Genomic DNA, 22,500 nt, shown 5'->3' with positions numbered 1-22,500 from the left:
ATCATGGGCTTCCATGATTTTTCTTGGCTTTAGAGCGTGTTCGCCATTTGCCTTTCCGCCTGGTGTTTTTTTTTATCGGTCACCAGCTCTCTCTCTATATATATATATCTGTATTTAATGTATGTATGAATATATATAAATGTTGTATATACACCATATAAATGTGTATATACAATAAATGTATGATGTATATGCCATATACATGATATGTATATATACAATGCCATAGATGTTTTACATAAACACACCCACACACACACACACAAACACACTCACACCCACCCCACCACACACACACACACACACACACACACACACACACCAACAAACACGCATATATCTTAGATAGTAATATATATAATCTTATATATAATATATTAATATCATATACTATATATATATATTATGTATATATATTAATATATATGTATATATGTATATATATATGATATATATATATATATATAGTATATATATATATATATCATACAGGTAACTGCCAGATGTAAATGTAATATAGACGTATATGAAAAAAATGACTATATATATATATATATATATTAATATATATATATGATATATATATATATATTACATAACACATCAATGTATATCCGCGTATATGTATATATATCTATAATTATTTTTAAAAAGTATATATACACATACATATACATATACATACTGTACATGCATATCCTATATATATAGCCATTTAATTACATCCATACACCACACACACCACACACACTACACACACACACACACACACACACACACACAGAACACACACACACACACATAATATATTATATAGATATATAAGTAATATGATCGTTATGATATATCTCTATATATATCTGTATGTATTATATATATATCTATGATAGCTATATAAATATATATATGTTGTATTATATCTAGATATATATAAAATATATTATTATATATATATAAATTATATATCTGGTATGTATATATATATATATATATATATATATATTATATATATGTCTGTATATATAGATATATATATATATATATTATATATATATTATATATATGTATGTAATATATATTATATATATATATATATATATTATATATATATATATATAAATATACATATATATATATATATAATATAATAAATATATAAATATATCCAATATATATCTACATACATATATATTATATATATATATATATACTATATATAGATAATATCTATATTATATATATATATCTATATATATAATATATAGAACACACACACCCCAGATAAAGATTGTGAATATATATATTATATACATTATAGCTATATATTATATATATTATATATTATTATTATAATATATTATACATAGATATATATATATATATATATATATATATATATATATATATACAGATAGACAGGTTTATATGTGTATATATATAGCCTATATATATATAATATTTATAACAAATATATATATACCATAGATATATATATATATATATATATATATATATTACATATATATATATATTATATATATATATAATAATATTATATATATATATATATAGTATAGACACACACACACAGATAAAGATGTGTGAATATAGGGGTGTGTGTGTGTGTGTGTGTGTGGTGTGTGTGTGTGTGTGTGGTGTGTGTGTTATTATATATATATATATATAATATGATATTATATCTAGATATCTATATATCGCTATCTATTGTGTGTTGTGTGTTGTGTGTGTGGGTGTGTATTTATAATTATTCATATATATACTTCTATATAGAACATGTCTACATATGTATATTATATATATTTTGTATACATGTAAATACACATGTAAAAAAGAAAATCTATGTGTGTGCCAAACTAACTACCGGTTATTAGATATGATCCAAAAAATCAACAAAATATTGATGATATTTACGGGTGATTTAAATATTGCTTGATCCAACGAATATGAGTTCAGGTTATCAGTATGGTGTGGAACAATGTCACAGTATGCACTAAAGTTCAGTAACTCTCATGTTTTTTTTCTTCTTCTTCAAAGTTCTATATTGAAATGTTTCTCTTGTCGCGACCCGTCACCACAATAACCACCCTAACCTAATGACACTTCTGCTTACTAACTGGATTCAGTGCACTTCTTGTGCAGAGGAAGCCTGGGTTGATGTATTGACGTAATCCGTACCACACACGGGGCGTAGTGGTGTGTGACGGGACACTTCTCCAGCAGCCGTCGCCCTGATAGATCATCCATGGCCGCCACTCTGCCTTGCAGTAGCATTTTATGATGAGTCTTCACATTGATGATGGTTATTTGTGAAAAAAAATGTAGCAGCATATCACATGAAATTTTTACAAGTAGTGATTTTTATATAGTGCATTACTCACCAACTAGGATAAAGAGGAGAGCCAATTTTGATTAACAATTCCATATCAGATCCGGCAGTTAATCGCTTAACTCTACAGAGCTCCACATTCGGCCTGGGAAAGGCTGGCAGTAAAATAACGTAAGCATCACTTGTCAGCGGTCCATTCCCCATTAACAGCCGGAAGTGTTTATTTGGAGAGTGTAACCACACGATTTTAGAGCTATGTCTTCGGTTCGCTTAAGGACTCCTGTGTTTCTACTTCTGTGTCTCTCAGGTGACTGCTGACGATACATAGGTACTGTCATACATTGACCGTGATCGTATGCTTCCTGTGGCCTTGGGAAGAACCCCGTGTCTTGACAGCAACAGCAGGGTATTTGTGGTCAAGTGACGTCGGTTTTGGTTTCTCTGCAAAAGACATGTATAGTTACCCTCCTCCCTGAACTTTTTAAAATACGTGCCTGATTAAGGGGACGAATTCCATATGCTACAAAAAGAGCTGTCAGAGTAAATCACATAAAATACATACATACTTATCAAATTAGATAAATAAACACACACACACACGTGTGTGTGTATATATATGTATAATATAATATACTATATATAGTTATATATCTAGTATCTATATATATATATAATATAATGTATCTATATATATATATATATATAAATATATTTGTGTGTTGTTGTGTGTGTGGTGGTTGTATATATATATATATATATATATAATATATATAATAATATTATATTATATATATATACTATCATGTGTAATATAATATATTTATGAACGTGTGTTGTGTGTGTGTTGTGTGTATAACTGTATATATATGTATAATACATGTCTATATTCAATAAAACTCACAATATCCTCTCTCTATATATTCTATCTATATATAGACATGTACTATATATATATAATCTATCTATCTACTATATATAAGTCTCTATAATATATAACCCCTCTCCTATCCACCCCCCACCCCCCCACACACACACACACACACCACAATATATATATATATATATATATATATATATTATACTGATTATATATATATATATATATACTATATACCAATGTATATGTGGGGTAATTATAAATAATATATATATATATATATATAAATATATATATATAATATATATAATATACTATAGATATATATAATATATATATGTGTGTTTGTGTTTTGTGTGTGTGTAGTGTGTGTGTGTGTGTGTGTGTGTGTGTGTGTGTAATTAACATGGATGTATATATATAATATCTATCTATTTAGTTATCTATCTTCTATATATATACACCCATTGTTTATGAGTAATATATATAATATCTATCTATCTATCTATCTATTCTATCGATCTATATTTATATATAATATATATATATATATATATACATATAATATATACATACCCATATGTTTATATAATGTTTGTGTATAATATATATATATATATCTATATAATATATATATATATTATATATCTATATATATATATAGTTATATAAATATGTGTGTGTTTGTGTGTGGTGTGTGTGTGTGTTGTGTGTGGTTGTGTGGAGTGTGGTGTGTGTGTGTTTCACATAGTCCTCCAGCACAATATACGTAAAAGCCTGTACTTAAAAGAAGTAGAAGTGAAGTAGCAGATCGAAAATTTTGTGCAATGCAACACAACCTCGGTCCCGCAATTACATTTATTGGATTCCACCAAAACGATGCATTTAGGAAAAATTTCGGAACTGATCGCGAGCACAATATTCCTTACAGCTATCACAGAAGTCAAAACTACAAACACTCACTTCGGAACCGCTTCTACAAACAACTGCAGACGGAGAGCCCACTGCTGGCTTTCCTCGCGTATCGTCAGACGACGGCGGGTGTAGCGGGGACCCTCACGTAGCGGTACTCGAACCCACCCAGGCATCCCCACGCTAGTTTCGACATTGTGTTGTTATTAGCTTTTTTTTATTATTCATTCTCATGCAAAATTGATGGGAACGGCGATCGAGACAGATGGTAAGTTAAAACTTGCCTTCTTCGGACGATAAAATTGTCTGTCTTTGTGTGAAATCACGCGAGCGCTTTCAGATCCACAATATCTCGACTGTTTTAGGCGGATATTCGAATCTTTTGAATGCTGTGTTACTTGCAATGTTGTGTCAGAGCAAAATAATTTATGTAGATATATGTGCTTTTTCTGAAATTATTGCCAGCGACAACTGTATAACACACACACACCACACACACACACACACACACACACACACACACCACACGACACACACACACACAAACACACACACACACACACACACACACACACACATATATAGGATAATAGTAGATGATATAGATATATAGATATATAAACTGAACAGTAAATAATAATTTTAATGTGCAAAATTGTCAACCTGCCTGAAAGAACTAGGAAACGGAAATTTTGGGAATCCTCCAGTGGGGTACATCCAACCTGTGAAAGGTTGCGGTGCGTAATGAAATATACAGTTACCGCTGGGATATATCGACACGTATATTTGAGACTGTAGCGACTGGTGCGAAAAGGCAGATGTAGTGGATTGTGGCATCTGTGTAGCTAAAAGTTAGCCTACTGCCATGGTATGCTAGAGGGCTTGCAAAAAATAAATGGCGTGACGTAACAGGTGATACTTGTATGATTTTGTCATTGTGTTTGAAAAACGATGAATGATACCCTGTGTGAAAGTCATATTGTATTTTATATACTTCATGGCTTAAACTCTCTTTATGTTTGTTAGCACAAGTAACCTGGAAATTAATATACAGCCTGTGTAATACTTCAACTAAAGCAGTGAATAGAGTTCATTTTTTCGTTCAGACAGTGTGACAAAGTATTTAAAACTGGAATGAATCGGTGTGTGTCGCTGATTCCTCGAAACACCTAACGAATGACAATGCTACCTCATGACTACTTGCGGATGAACCGCTGATTGGTGACGTAGAGCCTTCGACATGTGGCAAATGATGTTTCTGTTTATATTAACATACGGTTTCCGTAATTCTGCAGTGAAGAACATCTGCCATTCATTGTTGTGCATAACGCAGCATGAATATCCACTAGTCTACGACCGATGCGTACAAACGGGGCCGGATCACCTAGTCTAATGTATGGGGGGCGGGGTCGGGCATCAGGTGACAGGTTTGTTCGTATGCAACACAGATAATACCCATTTCTACATAACTCTCTATATATGCAATATTTTTTGTATAATTACAGAAACATGTAGCGGACGGTATTTCCCTAAAGGAGTGGGGGGTTTTTTAAAACTGGAAAATTTTTTTTTTTTCCCCCTCCTACATTTTCCAAAAGGCGCAAATTGGCATTGTTTAGAATTACATATGCGGCGTAGAGATGCGCGCTCGAGAAATGCCACGTCCTGGGTCAGTCAGGCCGAGGGGTGCCAACGGTCAACTGCTAGGTGCTGCGGCTCTTTCCTATCTGTCTGTTAAATATTAATAATCATCCGGGACGAAGGATCAGATTGTTCTATGATAGTATAGCCTTGGGTGCCGTGTGATCTCTGATAACATTCATAAATCTTCAACATTTCACTTATACATTCAAGTACACATATTACCTTTATAGATATATATATTAATATATATAATATTATATATTATATATATATATATATATAGAGTATATCAGTTATATAGTTTATATATTATATATATTATATTTATATATATTTATATCGATGCATGTACGTATTTATGTATGTAAACCAAGACTGATAATTTCCCCTATTACACTCCCTCGGGTACAATTTAACTGTATAAAAAGTACCGGACTTTAGACGCTTTTTCCTGTACATACCAAAGCCACTTTTTTTTCTATTTCCTTCCACAGCTTATCGCCAGGCCTGTTTTAATTAAACGTCTGGTTACTTTTGCTCTCGTTCTTCGGACAATATGAGTTTTTTATTTTGGAACTCCACAGTACACATTGAATCCGCAAAGCATTTGCAATTTGCTAACAGATTAACTGGAAACTGCCTTTTTAGATTGTCTCTCAGATACACGTGACAGTTTACAGATACACCACATATATATTTGGATTTATAACACTATAATTGGACTGGGCATAATATATATATATTATATATATATATATATATATATATATATATATATATATATATATATATATATATATTGTAGGGGAAAATCTCAGTACAGGTTTACACACACACCCACACACACACACACACACCACACACCACACACACACACAACACACACATATATGGTATTTATGTGTATGTATGTGTATATATATCTCTATATATATAATATAATATATAGATATATATATATATATATGCGTGTGTGTGTGTATGTATCTAGATCTATCTATCTATATATATAATATATATTATAATATATATCTTGTTAATAATTATATTATATATATCCACATCCATACATCCTCCACATACACATACACCTATAATCATACCTCACATACATACATGCACACACACACACACACACACACACACACACCACACACACACCACACACACACACACACCACACAAGAGAAACTGGAAACTTGTACATGCTATGCTTTTTGCGGTTCTCCTAATGATCTGTATTTAATGAACAGTGCTTTGTAGTATCACCTGCACACTACTTATAATGCAATTATCAATATTACAATATACTACCAGCGAATACAACCAGAAACAGTTATCACACACTACACTTATAATATCATTACCAATGTATTTATAAATCAGTTCTATGCCATTCTAGAACAGACCTTCTTCCACGCCTAAACCTAAGTCAGAAAACAAACATGTACTTTAATATGAAATTAGACAACGCATTTCATATAAAATCCAGAACCACATTCACTAAATATTGCTGTTCTGTAACTAAACTAATCGACGTGTGTGCGTGTATACGTATATTATCATAGAAAAACTATCACAAGCTGTTTTGTTCTGAACTAATATACAACTAAAATCATTTGCATAAGTATAATAGATGTTAAATAGTAGCAAATTACGAGTAATTTTCTTAAGAAGACTCTCGAATATCCCACCTCTGATTAAAATAAAATTTGACGTTTTGTACGTGGCTCCGTACCCTTGTAATCGAAATCGACCAAAAAACTGAAAGTGGAATTCTTACAAAGCAGCACAACCACACACACTCCACACACACACAACACACAACCCACACACACACACCACACACACACACACACACACACACACACCACACACACACACACACACACCCACACATCACACACACCACACACGTAAAGATAAGCCAAATATCACAACTACTACTCCGACTAAAAAATAAAATGCACTTACATTAACATACCAATACGAGGGGAAGACTTGGATTAGCGATGACACAAGAACGTGCCAGTTCAGGAAAGTGTGACGGAGTGTGATAATCGATGGAAAAGGACATGGACACGCTCCTGGATAATTGGGAAGGAATGAACTCCCCGTGCCGAGGGGAAGCGGCCGATCCTCCATCGCCATCCGAGCCACCCGGTAAGTTGATTGATAATGATGGTGCTATCTGTCTCTGGGTGCTCCTGATAGTAAGGAATGATGAAGATCTACTATAAACATGTAAGATAAAGGATGAGGAAGACTGACAGATGCGTAAGTGATTATCATTATCATTAAGCACCATCATCACCTTCATCATAATATCAGTGGTAAGACTGATAAGGGTGATATGAAATGCCAGTAATGAGTTATGAAAATGAAATTAATTATGGTGATGTTGACAATGAAATGTTATAACGGTGTTGATTATTGCAATGAATGATACAAAATGATAATAATAATTTTTTTTTTTTTAAATAATTATGATCAATAATAATAATGATGTCAATACGGACAGTAAAAATATTAAGATATTAATATTATTACTATACTACTACTACTAATAATAATAATATAGATAATGAAAAATGATGATCCAATAATAAGAATAATAAGTCTTGTATAATGATAGAATAATAAAAATAGTACTGTAATAATACTAATAATTGAGTAATGATACATAATAATAATATAATAATGATAAAATAATGATAACAATTATTAACTAAAGAATAACAATAGTATATAATAAGAGAGAGTAGAGCGAGAAGGGGGAAGAGAAGAATAAGAAGGAAGGAGGGAGTAAGAGGGCAGAAAGGGGGAAGGATGGAGGGAGGAAAAAGGGACAGAAGAAGAGAGAGAAGAGAGAGAGAGAGAGAAAGAGAGAGAGAGAGAGAGAAAAGAGAAAGAGAGAGAGATAGAAAGAGAGAGAGAGAGAGAAAGAGAGAGAGAGAGAGAGAAAAGATAGAGAGAGAGAAAGAGAGAGAGAGAGAGAAGAGGAGAGAGGAGAAAGAGAGAGCGAGATAGAGAAAGAGATATAGCGAGATAGATAATAATAATAGGATAGATAAATGATAAGATAGATAGAGAGAGAGAGAGAATGCACACGCACTAATCAGCGAACCCAAACACAACACCACCACACACACACGACAACACACACACCACACACACAGCCACACACCACACACAGCACACACACACACACCACACCACACACACACACACACACACCAATATCCTTATCTCTATAGACTACGTATTAAATCAAAATTATCATTTTGACAGCTCTTCCCTCACGATGACTTTTAACTTGATGCTGGAGTTGGCCTATTGAATGGAGAAGCGGGCTGATCCTAGGCCAGGAACGCACATGGGTTGTTGATGACAATGCAAGACTCACTGTCAAGGTTAATAAACATTGTGATCAAGAAAATCGCGCCATAATGATTATATACATATGAAAGATGGCCTTATACCAAACTGAAAATGGTAGAATTTCTTCTTTTGTATAATTTGTTTTATTTTCCCTGTATAATGTATATTGCAGGTTTTTAGTAATATTATGGCCTAAAATAACTGAATTATGCAATGTATTTCTCTTAAAAGTGTAACGAAATCTTGGAAAATTAGGTTGCGTGCAGAGGATCAAAGATGGAGATGGTAATTTCATTATCTCTTAAACACACCACCCACACACAAAGACACACACCACAGTCTTATACCACATACACACTCACACACACCCACACACCACCACACACACACACACACAGCACACACACACACACACACACACCAACACACACACACACGATCAATCGGACGTGAACATGCACAAGCACACATAAACATACTGTATACCTACTGCATAAAATACTACCTAATAATGCTATATAATAAAATATGCTTTTAACCATACAGATGCCAAATGAAGACCCACAGTGGAAATGAGAATGGTGGTACCCTGATGGTTGGTGTATCCTGGTTATGGCGACCCAACGTCCTCACCAGTACCTCACTCCCCCGGGTCCCTGCACGAAGTCGACACGGCAGTATTCGTGGATCCGAAACGCCGTCTCTGTACTCGTCCACCTACTGCCCCTACTATAATGGTCGCTAGGCTTACTATTGGTGATAAGGTATAGATTGTTAGGGAAAATGGTTTCATTCTTTATCTAATATGATCAAAAGTTTAAAAGAGAGGTATGGTTTTCATGTTTAAAAATTATTTACAGAGGGAAGAACTACCGCACGCACGTACGCACGTACGCACACGCACACGCACCGCACACACACACGCACACACATACACACAAACACACATCATATTAACGTATATATATTATATATTATTAATATATATATATATATCTATATATATATATATAGATATACACACACAAACACACATACATATTACGTATATATATATATATATATTATATAGATATATAATATCTATATAGATCTATATATATGTATATATATATTATGTGTGTGTGTGTGGTGTGGTTTGTGTTTTGTGTGTGTGTGTGTGTGTGTGTGTGTGTGTGCAGGTTTGTGTAATATATCATATATATATATATCTTATATATATAATATATCTATATATAAATATATATATATGTATATTATATTGTATATATATATACATATATATATCTATATATAGATGTGTTTATATATATATATATCTATATATATAAGATATATATCTCTATATTGTATATATATATACATATATATATATATATCTTACATATTATATATATATATATATTATATAATATATATATATATATGTAATATGCATCTATTGTATATTATATAATATATATATATGTATATATGTTATATTATAATTATATATATATCTATATATATATATATAATATATCTATCTACTATATATTATATCTATATATATATAGTGATTCTTTGGAAATGTTTTCTTTCAATAGTTACTAATGGCCTACAAATACACTTATATTCAATACGTAGAATGCCAAGGTATAAAAAGAAAAAAAAATCAGCATAGTAAAAACAAAGGAGGTTTCTGGTATTTTTGTTCATAACATAAATAGGAAAAGACCCTCATTAATTATCCCTTATTTTATAATTTGTTTGGGTTTCTGGAACCTGAATACTTTTCTATATTTTGGCTGATGCTGGAAATAAAACTTACTTATGCTTACCAATATTGTTTCCCTCTTAATTCCCTGCATAACTACACCACAATCCCGCCCACCTTTACTAACAATATTGTTCTCTCCCTAATTACATGCAGAACTACACCATCCAGTCTGGCTACATACGCCCAAACTGCAGAGGGTTTCCTCAGGTTTGTTGGTGCTTTCTTCAAGCACAGATGGAGCTCAGCTTTATGTAGAAGAACCTGAACCATGTACAGATGTGACTGGTTGTTTCTGTAACAACCAGGATGCTGAAGCTAAAATCTGTGGAATCAATCATCCAAGTGTCCTGCGCACCTTGTGATTTTAGGCCCAAAATATGGAGGGATTCTGCTGCCCTGTTTGTGGTATTTTTTTCTGAAACTTGTAATATTTGTAATATTTCTTATTGATTGTTTTTTGAATCAATTCACTTTGAATTAATTTTTACTTCATTTAATAAAAAAATCAACAAATTGTTGTTACCTGTATTGATCTTAAGAACATTTCATATTTCTGCATGAGAAATTAATTGCTTGTCTGTAAAAAGCTCAATATTCTTACAGTGACAGAGAGTCACATTAGCCAACACTGGCTCACTGCTCTTCCAAGTATTTTGACTTTACTGCAGAAAACCCATGAAAACAGTATATCAAACAATGTGCAAGGATATGCACTAAAATGGGTGCACGGACTGTATCATGTTACTTTACTTCTTCTTCTGAACTTGTCGATTACAAAGCAGCTTTTCAAAAAGTTTCAAAGCTAAATTTGGAAAGGTATTAAGTAATTTTATGTTTTTATTTATGTATCTGACCTTTACTTACTCATTCCACTTTGCATGTCAACAAGGCTACAATGTTTCAAATTGATATCGCATTTTTTAAATGTAGTTTTTCTCTAATTTCTCCTACAGAGCTCATTCAGAGGAGTCCATGCAGCCATTGTATCATTCTCTGGCAGCATGAATTCCCCAACAACTGATTCTACATCCAGCAACTTACTGTCTGCTTCATCAACCCTCACCATCATATTTTTTTTTTGGCGGTGGCTGCTGCTGTGTATTACTTCAAGCAACCGCAGGTGCTAAATCAATTTAAATATTTCATGTTTAACCTACTTCAGAGAGAGAGAGAGGAGAGAGGAGAGAGAGAGAGAGAGAGAGATCAGAGAGAAGAGAGAGAGAGAGAGAGAGAGAGATAGAGAGATAGAGAGAGAGAAGAGAGAGAGGGAAAAAATGTGCTTACAACCTGTCATGCATAGAATAGAAGAGACAAACTAGTATGGTAATAATTTTTGCTGAATTAAAGCAAGTTAACTTTTGAAAGGTGGCTTATAGTAAACACAACAACAAAATATGCACAATATATTATAACTTAAAAGAAGAAAAAAAAAAAAGTGCTAATAATCATTTTCTCATTTTCTATAAACTTTATTCATTACGTGGTTCTGTTGAAAAAAATGCCCACTCTAGTGTCTACTTTCACTTATGCGATTCGTTCTAGGTTTTAAAAGCATCTACCATTGAAAGATATTAAAATCTAAACCAAATATACACTAGCAGGGTCAGCCTCGCAGCTATCATTTTATTGTTCCGTCGCCTGGAAGTAACACCGAAGAGTGTCAGTTTGTGGTCATATGGGTGACGACGTGCTCAACCCTCCTCCATATTTTTTAAACATATACAAGAGATGGAGGCTGCGATTCCAGAATCCTATTTTCAATCATCCTATGGCAGTAAGTTTCGTCTTCTGTTTTTATGTTCTGTTTCTCAGTTTGTAGTTCCATTTAGGTCTGTATAAATACATTAAAGTGTAACAAATCAATGATAAGTCTTGTAATTCAAGATTTAAATAATTAGGGCAATTAACTGGTAAGTGGTATGGAAGTGAATATAAACAAACTGGGTAGTAATTAATATGGGTGACCATAACTTCTTCCAGTCCTAGCAGAAGCTAATGCTACATCAGTGATATGAAGTGCACTTGTGAACGAACTATATGGAGAGAGAGAAAACCCCATTTATATGCATATGAACAAATGTCTCCTGAGGAACGACAGGTAGGAGTTTTACACCATTAAGAAAAATTAGCAATATATATCTGTGGATAATTTTTTACATATGAGGCAGCTTCTTACACAATATACAAATATGTTGTCCAAAAATATCTGGTTGTACCTAGAAAACACTATCACACAGGCAAATGGGATTGGAAACACTCCAAGCCCGAGAGAGAATACTGTAGGCGGCAAGTAGAACCTTGCTGCTGTTTTCTGGAATATCTTGTTCAAAACATGGATCAAATCCTAGAACCATCCAGGACAGCTCTTGAAGTCATACAGAAGAAAGGATCAACGAACCTTTGCAAAGTAAGGAGAGAACCAGACAAAGATGACATAGACGAGACATCAGACATAGATCACTGGGAGTAGCAATTGCAAGCTTCCTGCAAAGATTTCTTGGACAGCTTGGATACTCACTTCCAGAGAAGTCACAGAAAACGTGACTGACACAGTTTTCAAAGTAGAAGTGAATTTCAATATTGTTACAGTAGATGAGTCTAGGAGCAAGCCTATGTGAATATTGATGATCTAGCAACAGAGGTAACATCTCAGGACCCAGATTATCAGAAGGAAAGCAGATTTCGCCAAAACCACATGAAACATCTGATGTAACTGATGCTGCTAAAGATGCATGGCGCTTCCTCCAGTTCATCAACTTGAGGAGGGACAAAGGATGAGGGGCTACATGACGTTCATTGTTTTGAATCCTTTTGGAGACTTTAGTTTGACAGTTAAGGTGTTTTTGGGATTTTGGTGGCTACTTCTTGCATTGAAAATTATCCCTTTGTAAAAAAAAGTGTATATATTGTTTTAGTAACCTTTAATATTATAATAATACAGTTAGTATAATGTAACATCATTTACTAAATATAACTTGACTTTTGTTGGATTATAGTTGTAATAAAAATATTTACTTTTCAACATTGAAACATACAGTTTAAAGAAAATTATGTGAATCACATACTTGACATTACAGTATACTGAGGAACTTACATTTACATATAATGGAAATGTATTAAACGATTATTTAGTCTTTTTCATGTATTTATGTGAAATTACCTGAAAATACATTAATTGTGAGTATTGCATTTTTACAAGTAACCCATACACTATGAAACATCTTTCTATCCGACACATATCCTGTCCAAATCAAAAATGTATTCATGCTTTGTAATATCACTGACATTATTTGAAAGCCAAACAATTATAATAAATTCTCATAATGTTTTTTATATAATCATGTGGTCAGTCCTCCTTGGGTCAATCAAACACACGGTCTTTCCAGTTTTAATACTGTATACAAAATAGCAAGTGAGTGAGTGTTCTAAATGTTGAGGCAATAATGTTATAATCTATCCATGATAATTTCTGGATAGTATACTTCTTCAATGCTGTAAATAACTTTAACCTTACACATACCTGGCAACCATATATCAAATAATACCATATTTTTAAACTGAATAGACAGATATTCACTTTCACCCTATTGAAATAAGAACAATTTCTTCTAATTGGTAATTATGTTGTTTAAGGTATGAAATGAAAAAACATTATAATATTTTGTTTTTTTTATAGAAAAAGAAAATTACATTTCTTTTGCTCATTTTGCTATTTCTAAGCAAAAATAACTACATACTGATATTCATTCAAATGATACTGCAAACATATTAATAAATGTAATGATCCTTAAACATTCAAAAACAAAGAAAACTGAGACAAGTGAGAGGAGAGAAGAGAAAGAGACAGAGAGAACAACCATGAATCAGTTATTAATATCTGCAATAACCACATACAAATATTTCAAAATGCTCCTTGAAAATAGATTATTCACTTTAAAAAACATTACTGTACAGAAAACAGTATAACAAATTCTTTAATAATTTTATTTCCCCAAAGTACAAAGCAACTGGGTCACTGAACTCCTTAGTCGTCTCAGCCCATCTTCATTAGTCGGCTCGTTATCTTCTTCAGTTGTAGTGGGCTTCTTCAAGCATGTGGAAAGTGGCTCAGTGACCCACTTGTTCCTCATATCCTCAGCCTTGGCACCAAGCAACTTCACTTCCTCCTCATCAGTTACTCTTCCTTGCAGATGGCCAAGTATCGTGTCCCAACTGATATTCTCATAAACCTGAAAGATGAAATGCTATTTGAATCTTCCTTTTTTCTCTAAATCCTGTTAGCAAACATCTACTTAACCCAATACTAACTGACAAACTTTTTGGTTAAGCTGGGTGAGGACTTGCTTTCATGAGAGTTCATGTGATATCATTCTTACCACTGGGACACACTCTCACGATGTGATGAGGAGTCACCTGCTGTCTATGATGTGATATCAAGTTACCTGTCATTACTGGGTTAATATGAGTTTTTCATAAAACAAAATATATTGCAACATTTCTGTATTTTACATAAACATAATACATAAGATGGCATAATACATATTTGCCTAATTAAGGACCAGAGCAGCCAACCAAATATTCACTAGACAGAGGCAACCGATGTCTTGCATTTCAGTGCCTGTCTTTGCTTACCCTCTAGCCAAATCTCCCATGATCAACCAGTAAACTCTCTTACTTTAGCTTGAAAGCACTTGAATTTGCGGAAATATAAAATAAGAACAAGCAAAACACTTCTTGTGAAGAGGAATATCGCTGTTGCTCAGACAAAAAATTATGAAGACAGTTGCAATGATTGCTATTTACAAATAGGTTGCTTGTTTCCTGTCTGGGTGGGTAGATGTTGAAGATGATGTTTGCGAATGAAGGCCATCTATTGTCACTGAGGAATAAAAATGTTAGAGCAAATTTGGATAATGGCTGAAGATGGCTGTCAAATTACTTTGGATGCAGTACAGATACTGAACATTTCAGAGGGGTTATTGAAGAGAAAGTTAAAAAAATGTATTCAGTGATTTCCAAAGCTGTTGCACTCTGATTTCTGTTGCTTACAAGAGGCCAATACACCAAATTTAGAATCAGAAGTGTACAAACAAATTCTTGTTAGATCAGGGACCAGTGATTATTTATACATTTATCAATTTGATCCTGAAAGCAAACAGCAATCAAATCAGTGGCCTCCATGGGTTGTAAAGGGACCAAACAAATGCAAAGCTGAAAGAGCTCAGGTCTGGCTGATTAAGCAGGTATTTGTCATAATGCATTTTCCTGCTCCTCTCTAATGATTCCTATCTTTTGGGCTTTCTTTTGTTTCTTGTCATTTGTAAATAAAAAATGACAATGCACAAGTTTACCGTTTGCTTTTGTGAGAGCTATATTTTAAAACTCTGATGGGAAATTATGAATTTTCCAATGAACTGCTCAAATCATTCTCTTTGCCATTTTTGTTTATTCATGAACATGAAGAAATACAACAAGGGCACTCATTCTGAAACAACAGTGATGCCAAGCATGACAAAAGTTTAACCTCTCTGCACTTCATTATATATGACATTAAAAGAGGGGGGGTGGGAGTCACATAATGTTTTGTGGTTCTGCAGGGATGCTTATGTGTTTTTCAAATGTACTTTTTTATTACATTTTCTCAAACCATTCTGAGTGACCCTCTAGCAAGTTTGTCACTTTCTAAAATTAACTTCTCTTTAATATCATGCTTCATACCAATATAGATACAAGTATGTATGCAATGTACAGTATATCTATATAGTATATGTACACACAGATACATACAGAGATACAGATACAACCATACAAAAATTATTATTTTTTGTCCTCCATACCTGTCCTTTGATGCCTTCAGGGGATAAAGCTGCTGTTCGTATGAGGTTCTTTGCAGAGAGTTCTGCAACTGTTTCAACATATTTAATATTTTCTGTAAGAAGTTCTAGGTACTGAGCAATAGTTTCTGGTGAGTCACAAGCAACAGTTACAGGTGTGAGAAGTGACAAGCAGTTAAGGAACTCTCGTACAAAAAGTGGTGGTACTATCCTCTTAGAGATAGGGTTCTCATCAAAATCATCCAAACTTGCATTTTCTCTGTCTGGTTCCAGATCATCCACACCCAAATCCTCAACAGCGTATTCCTTTTTGGCAATCTTACTAGAAGGCAAGTCTGTCTCGTCTTCTCTCTTTCTCTTTCTTTTTTCATCTGTAACACTTTTTGTGATAGTGGACCAAATGGCACTTAATACATTCAACACTGCCTTAAGGAGCTCTGAAATTTGTGCATCCTGAGATGTAGTTGGTAGGACCACAAGTGGTAATACTGTCAGCAAATTATGATACTTGACTAAGTCAACTGCTGCAGGTAGGATGTGCACCAATGATTCCAAGACTTCAAGCACCTGTACCTGAAACAGAAAATATATTATTATTATTATACACACACAATATATGTATATAAATATATATATATATATTACAGTATAGCTTAATAGAAGAAAAAGAAACTCATGTTGTACATACTCTGAGATGAGCATCTATTGAGGGAGCCTGCAGCATTCCCATCACCATTGTGGTTACGGACCTCCTTTTACATATTATGTAGTCCACATTCTCACGGATACCAGTGGACAGCATAGACATCAGAAATGACCGTTGAACGTAGTGGTCCTTTATGCTATCTGAATTGTAGAACCTGAACAACTCTGGAATCTGGAAAATTTAGAATACCTCAGAGCAATTCCTATATGAACCCACTTACTGTGAGCTTATTTACTGTCCACTGCAGCTTTTAGTGAATTTTGTAGACTCCACATACTCAGCCCTAGTGATCAGGCCTATTTTCTTCAGCTCTTGAATTTGCAGAAATATTTTTTTTAAGATTTTAATATTGATAATGTAACATTATTATTGACATTATGATGTTTGTTATAAAAATACTACTAACAACAAAAGTAATAAAATAATAAAATAAATCTGAAAATTAAAGGTGAACAGGTGCAATCGGCATGATTAGTAATTGCCACCTTGGTGAATAAGCATTTGTGGATCCATCTATGTGTGAATACAATTAATAAACTAAAATTACAGTGAACAAGGTTTGTGTCATGCCTTCCATGGTCACTGAGTTAATGTCCAGATGACATGATCATTGCATGGTGAAAAAAAATGGCTTGTGTGGTGGATGACATGAATATACCATCATGGGAAAATCTGGTGATGGGCTAGGGTGAGGCAAACCTGCCATCATGAGCATATTGGCTGAAGGCTTGAGTGAAGGGAATAACTCACCATGAGTACACAAAGCTCTTAGAGGGTGATTAGACTCATTTGACATTTAGGAAGGGGCTTTTCCATTATTTCCATTAATAAACAAGTGTGGAATGTATGATCCATTACAATATAGCATGTACATAAGTACGATTTCTATAAGTGTTTACTGCGTGGCTTTAAGTTAGTTTGGAACCATCATCTCTGTGGGGCCTAGATGATCATTACATCTGACCTCGTCTGACCCTTCAGTTTGCTCCCAGAAGTCACCGTGCCGGGTAACCACCAGCCTCCAACCCCCCTAGGGCTGACTGGCCCGACACACTACACCACACTCAGCGCTTGCCCCAAGACAACGTCTCACGTGTTCCCTTTACTGTGTTGTACTCTTCTAGAGAAATATAGAGTCAAACTATGTAACCATTATCACTGCCCAAGCAGTCACAACCATTACATAAGGCCTCTACTGCCTGTTACATCAGTGAGCCGTGACTGGAAGAGAGATAGGAGGGAGGATGCAATTTCCATGCTCAGAAACCTATTCCTGGCTGCTGTGACTGGTGGTATTACAGAATAGTGAGTATTACAAAGAGAAAGAAAGAAAGAAAAAAGACACAAATAACAAAATGTTACTTATAGTTATTATTATTGTAATGAGTTATGGACTACCTATAGTGATGATATGGATCTGTGTGAGGAAGACAGTCTATTACAATCTGGATAAAGCAAAGCAAATGACAAATACAGTCTAGTCTAGTCACTACACACGAGTGCTCCCATGCACCCTGCCCTACAGGCCGCAAACCTGTCAGAATGGCTACACAAGTAAGCTTAATCCCCATATTTTGGGCCATGTGATAGATTCAATGGATTAATAAAACAATGAAATATAGACATTTCTACAAAACTTCTTATGACCTACACTTATATTTTTTATCTAGCATAAAGACACAAATGTGTGTAATGAATTTGTCAACAAATCTCGAAATAGAATACATAAAAAAAAAAGAAAAAAGAAAGAAAGAAGAAGAAGAAAAAAAAAAAAAAATCTAGAACTTTTATTCAAAGTGGTTGATGATTCTAGTCTCCAACTTTCAGTTTTTGTGATTCCTATATGATAATGGTGGTTTCATTTTATCTTATTCATATATGTTACTGGATATGCCTTACCTCATTCAGATCAAATGCTGGTTTAAGAAACAAGTAGTTCATAACAGGCTGATACATTCGGTGTGAAGGCTGTGAGATCAGTAATGATGAACGGATTAAGAACTGTGTTGTTAAAGGTGGGAGGCGACGTTTTACACCATCAAAGGTACAACTAACAACTCCAACTAACCACAACCATGGTAACCTCAAACGAACACGTCTGAAAAAGTGGGTGGAGGGATGTCACATTAATATACATATTCAAAATACAAGAATCAATAAATAAACCTAAACAAAAGAGTCAATAAAAACTTAAAACAAATGTTTCAACTGATTTACTAGATGGTGGGAAAATGTGAATAACAATGATTAAATGTTTTATTTCTGCAGATAAATTAGAAAAACAACACATAATTTCTGAAAACTACAGTAACAATTCTCAAATCTAAAATCTGAAATATATAAATAAAACGAAGAAAATCAAATCAAGAAAAAGAAAAATATTTCAAAACATCCCCCTCCATGTCTTTTTGCTTCTGAAATACAAATTGCTGAGTTCTCTTCAGGGTGATGAATCACTTACCGCGTAGTATCCTCCATCCTTTCCACCATAAATCTCAAGAGAGCAGCACCGGCTCCCCACATGGCATCAGAGTGAGATGTCATGAGAGCAAACCCCACTGCCACTGCCCCACACTCAGCATAATCAAGACTGCCAACCTCTTCATGATTTGCAAAGTACGTCATTAGGGACAACAGGAACCGTATGTCGTATATAGACGGATCTATACTTTGCACGTCTTGTGGCTGAATGAATGAAGCCAAAGCAGCATTAGTAAATATGAAATATAGTTAATTGCTGCTAGGATTAAGAATAATCTTATCTTGTGTGTCCCTAATTATTCCAAGACCTTGTTTCCATTGAAATTATGAATGCTGTTTACAAACATTACTTGTTTGCATATAATATCTAATTTTAAAATTCTTTTACATAAAAATTTAATCTCAAAGTCTAATAACCATGAGAACATTCCTCAGATTAAATACATTAATAAGCTTACCTCTAAGGGAAGACTAGTGTCAAATTTATTGCAAGTTTTCAAAATCTTGTCTTTGTCTAATAATGCTAATGCCTGCTGTGGTTTGGGGTCATTCCAGAGATTACTGTCACTGGATTGTACTCCAAAATGAGCAATTGCAGCTTCACCCCACAAAATGGGCTGTATGGTGTCCATGAAGCCATTTTGCTCATATGTAAACAGCAGCTGTTGGAAGCAAAGACAACATCTCATAATAGTAATAAAACCTTGAACATTTTATTAATCTATAAGTCAATACTGTATACACCACACAAAAACATTAGAGATCTGTACATAACTTTTAATACAACATTTATCTTTAGCTAATTCTCAAGCCAATACTACAAAAAACCTAACATTTTTCCAACCTTTAGTATCCGCTGGTCTACAGCTGACATAGAAGCCCCATATGCACCCAATAAGATGGGAACATGTCTCTCTTCACATACTTTTATATTACAGTTGACAAGAGTCTGCTGCACAGCAATCACCTTCTCTGTTAGACAAATGGACAATTCTATGATCATGTTTTCATTTCACCTTTTTCATACTTAAACCACTATAATCCTATTTGACATGACCATGGATTTATGATTATTGTACAGCCAAAATTATGTATGGTTGGAAACAATTCCCCCCCCCCCCCCCATGACTTTTCATTATCAATGTATGTAATGTTCACTTATAAATCTAGTACTGCTTGGCAACTTTTTTCTAGCCATATCCATGATATCACCCCTATATATTTATTTTAATTATTGAAAATTTTCTGCAGCATCAACATCTAAGGTCATTAGCAGCATATTCAAATATAAAGATTGTGAGAGGCTTGGGGCAAAGCCACTAGATAAGGAAGTAGTGAAAAGGTTAGGAATGCTCATTAGAGCAAATTTATAGTTTGAACAGTATTAGGGAGTAGTATGGTAACAAGAATCATGGAAGCCCATGATCGTCAAGGCCGCGGTGGCCGAATGGTTAGAGCGTCGGACTGTCACGACGGCAATCTGAGTTAGAGGGTTCGAGTCACCGGCCGGCGCGTTGTTCCCTTGGGCAAGGAACTTCACCTCAAATGCCTACCTAGCCACTGGGTGGCCAAGCCAGCCCAAGTCAGTGCTGGTCCCAAGCCCGGATAAAATAGAGAGAATGATTACCTAAAAAGGTAACACCGGCATTCTCCGTGGAAAGGAACTGGGGACCCTACCACGTACTCACTCCAAGAGCATCACAGCATAAAAACTACTATTAAGTATCATACTGTGACCACGGCTGCTCAGACATGAACCTACCGTTAAAAGAAGAAGATGGTAACAAGAGGGGTAGAAAGGGGGAGCTGATGGGGTATAGTATAAGGTAAAGGTTGTTAGAAGAGGAAGGAGTTAAAGGAGCAGGGAGCATTATGATCAAGTTTTGTGGTGAAAAGTGCATGAATTAATGATTAGGATAAGTGGAGAGAACAAGGGGATGAAGAAGAGAAAGAAATGGAAAGGAGAAGAAAAGACCATGCACAGTTGAGGCGAGGGTTGAGGTCCAAGGCAGGGGTGATCCCCTACATTGGGCCTCAGTCCCTGTCTCCTAAGCCTCCCCATGAAAACAATGAGCAAGGGAGTGGGGAGTCATCCCCATAGAGTCATTCTTCTTTACACATGCTTTTCTGTATCACAGTTATCTCCTTGTATATAATTCTTTTTACTACTCATATAAGTAAGCCTTTTTTCAGGTGGGGGGAGGGGGGGGTTACAAATATATAAAACATGACATAAGTATTACAAACATAAAATGCAAAGACACTAACTTACCTTTCAATTGATCCCACTCTGTTTCTCTGTTGAACATTAGTTCTAGATAATGTGAATGTGAAAAGATCATCTGATAGACAGTATGTGATGGAAGAGCTTTCTCGTTTCCCTTTTCATCTCTAAACATTATTGCAAACAGCAGGTCTAATGTGTGCAGCAGGCTTGGTCCCAGAATTCTATCACTGAAGCTATGCCGCAAAACCTATAAAAGAAGTTACTTCAATTCCAGTTCAAGAGAGAGAGAGAAAAAAAATTATTTTGTCATACATTTTTTTCAATAATACCAA

The 22,500-nt window shown here is 34.2% G+C and overlaps 1 protein-coding gene across 1 annotated transcript; it reads right to left on the bottom strand.

The window, feature by feature from the left end:
- Positions 1-14,574: 14,574 nt before the first annotated feature.
- On the bottom strand, positions 14,575-22,415 carry LOC119579527 (the record flags this gene model as incomplete). Its single annotated transcript, XM_037927399.1, is given in 8 exon segments — positions 14,575-15,149; positions 16,758-17,327; positions 17,443-17,631; positions 19,360-19,558; positions 19,922-20,145; positions 20,400-20,603; positions 20,786-20,913; positions 22,214-22,415. Coding segments are annotated over 8 exon segments (1,962 nt in total), but the record flags the coding sequence as incomplete, so codon positions are not given.
- Positions 22,416-22,500: the final 85 nt, after the last annotated feature.

This window comes from Penaeus monodon, chromosome 12 (assembly GCF_015228065.2).
Source record: "Penaeus monodon isolate SGIC_2016 chromosome 12, NSTDA_Pmon_1, whole genome shotgun sequence".
NCBI classification, from domain to species: Eukaryota; Metazoa; Arthropoda; class Malacostraca; order Decapoda; family Penaeidae; genus Penaeus; species Penaeus monodon.
The sequence above is the reverse complement of the archived record's forward strand: the minus strand, read 5'-3'. Positions and strand labels throughout refer to the sequence as shown.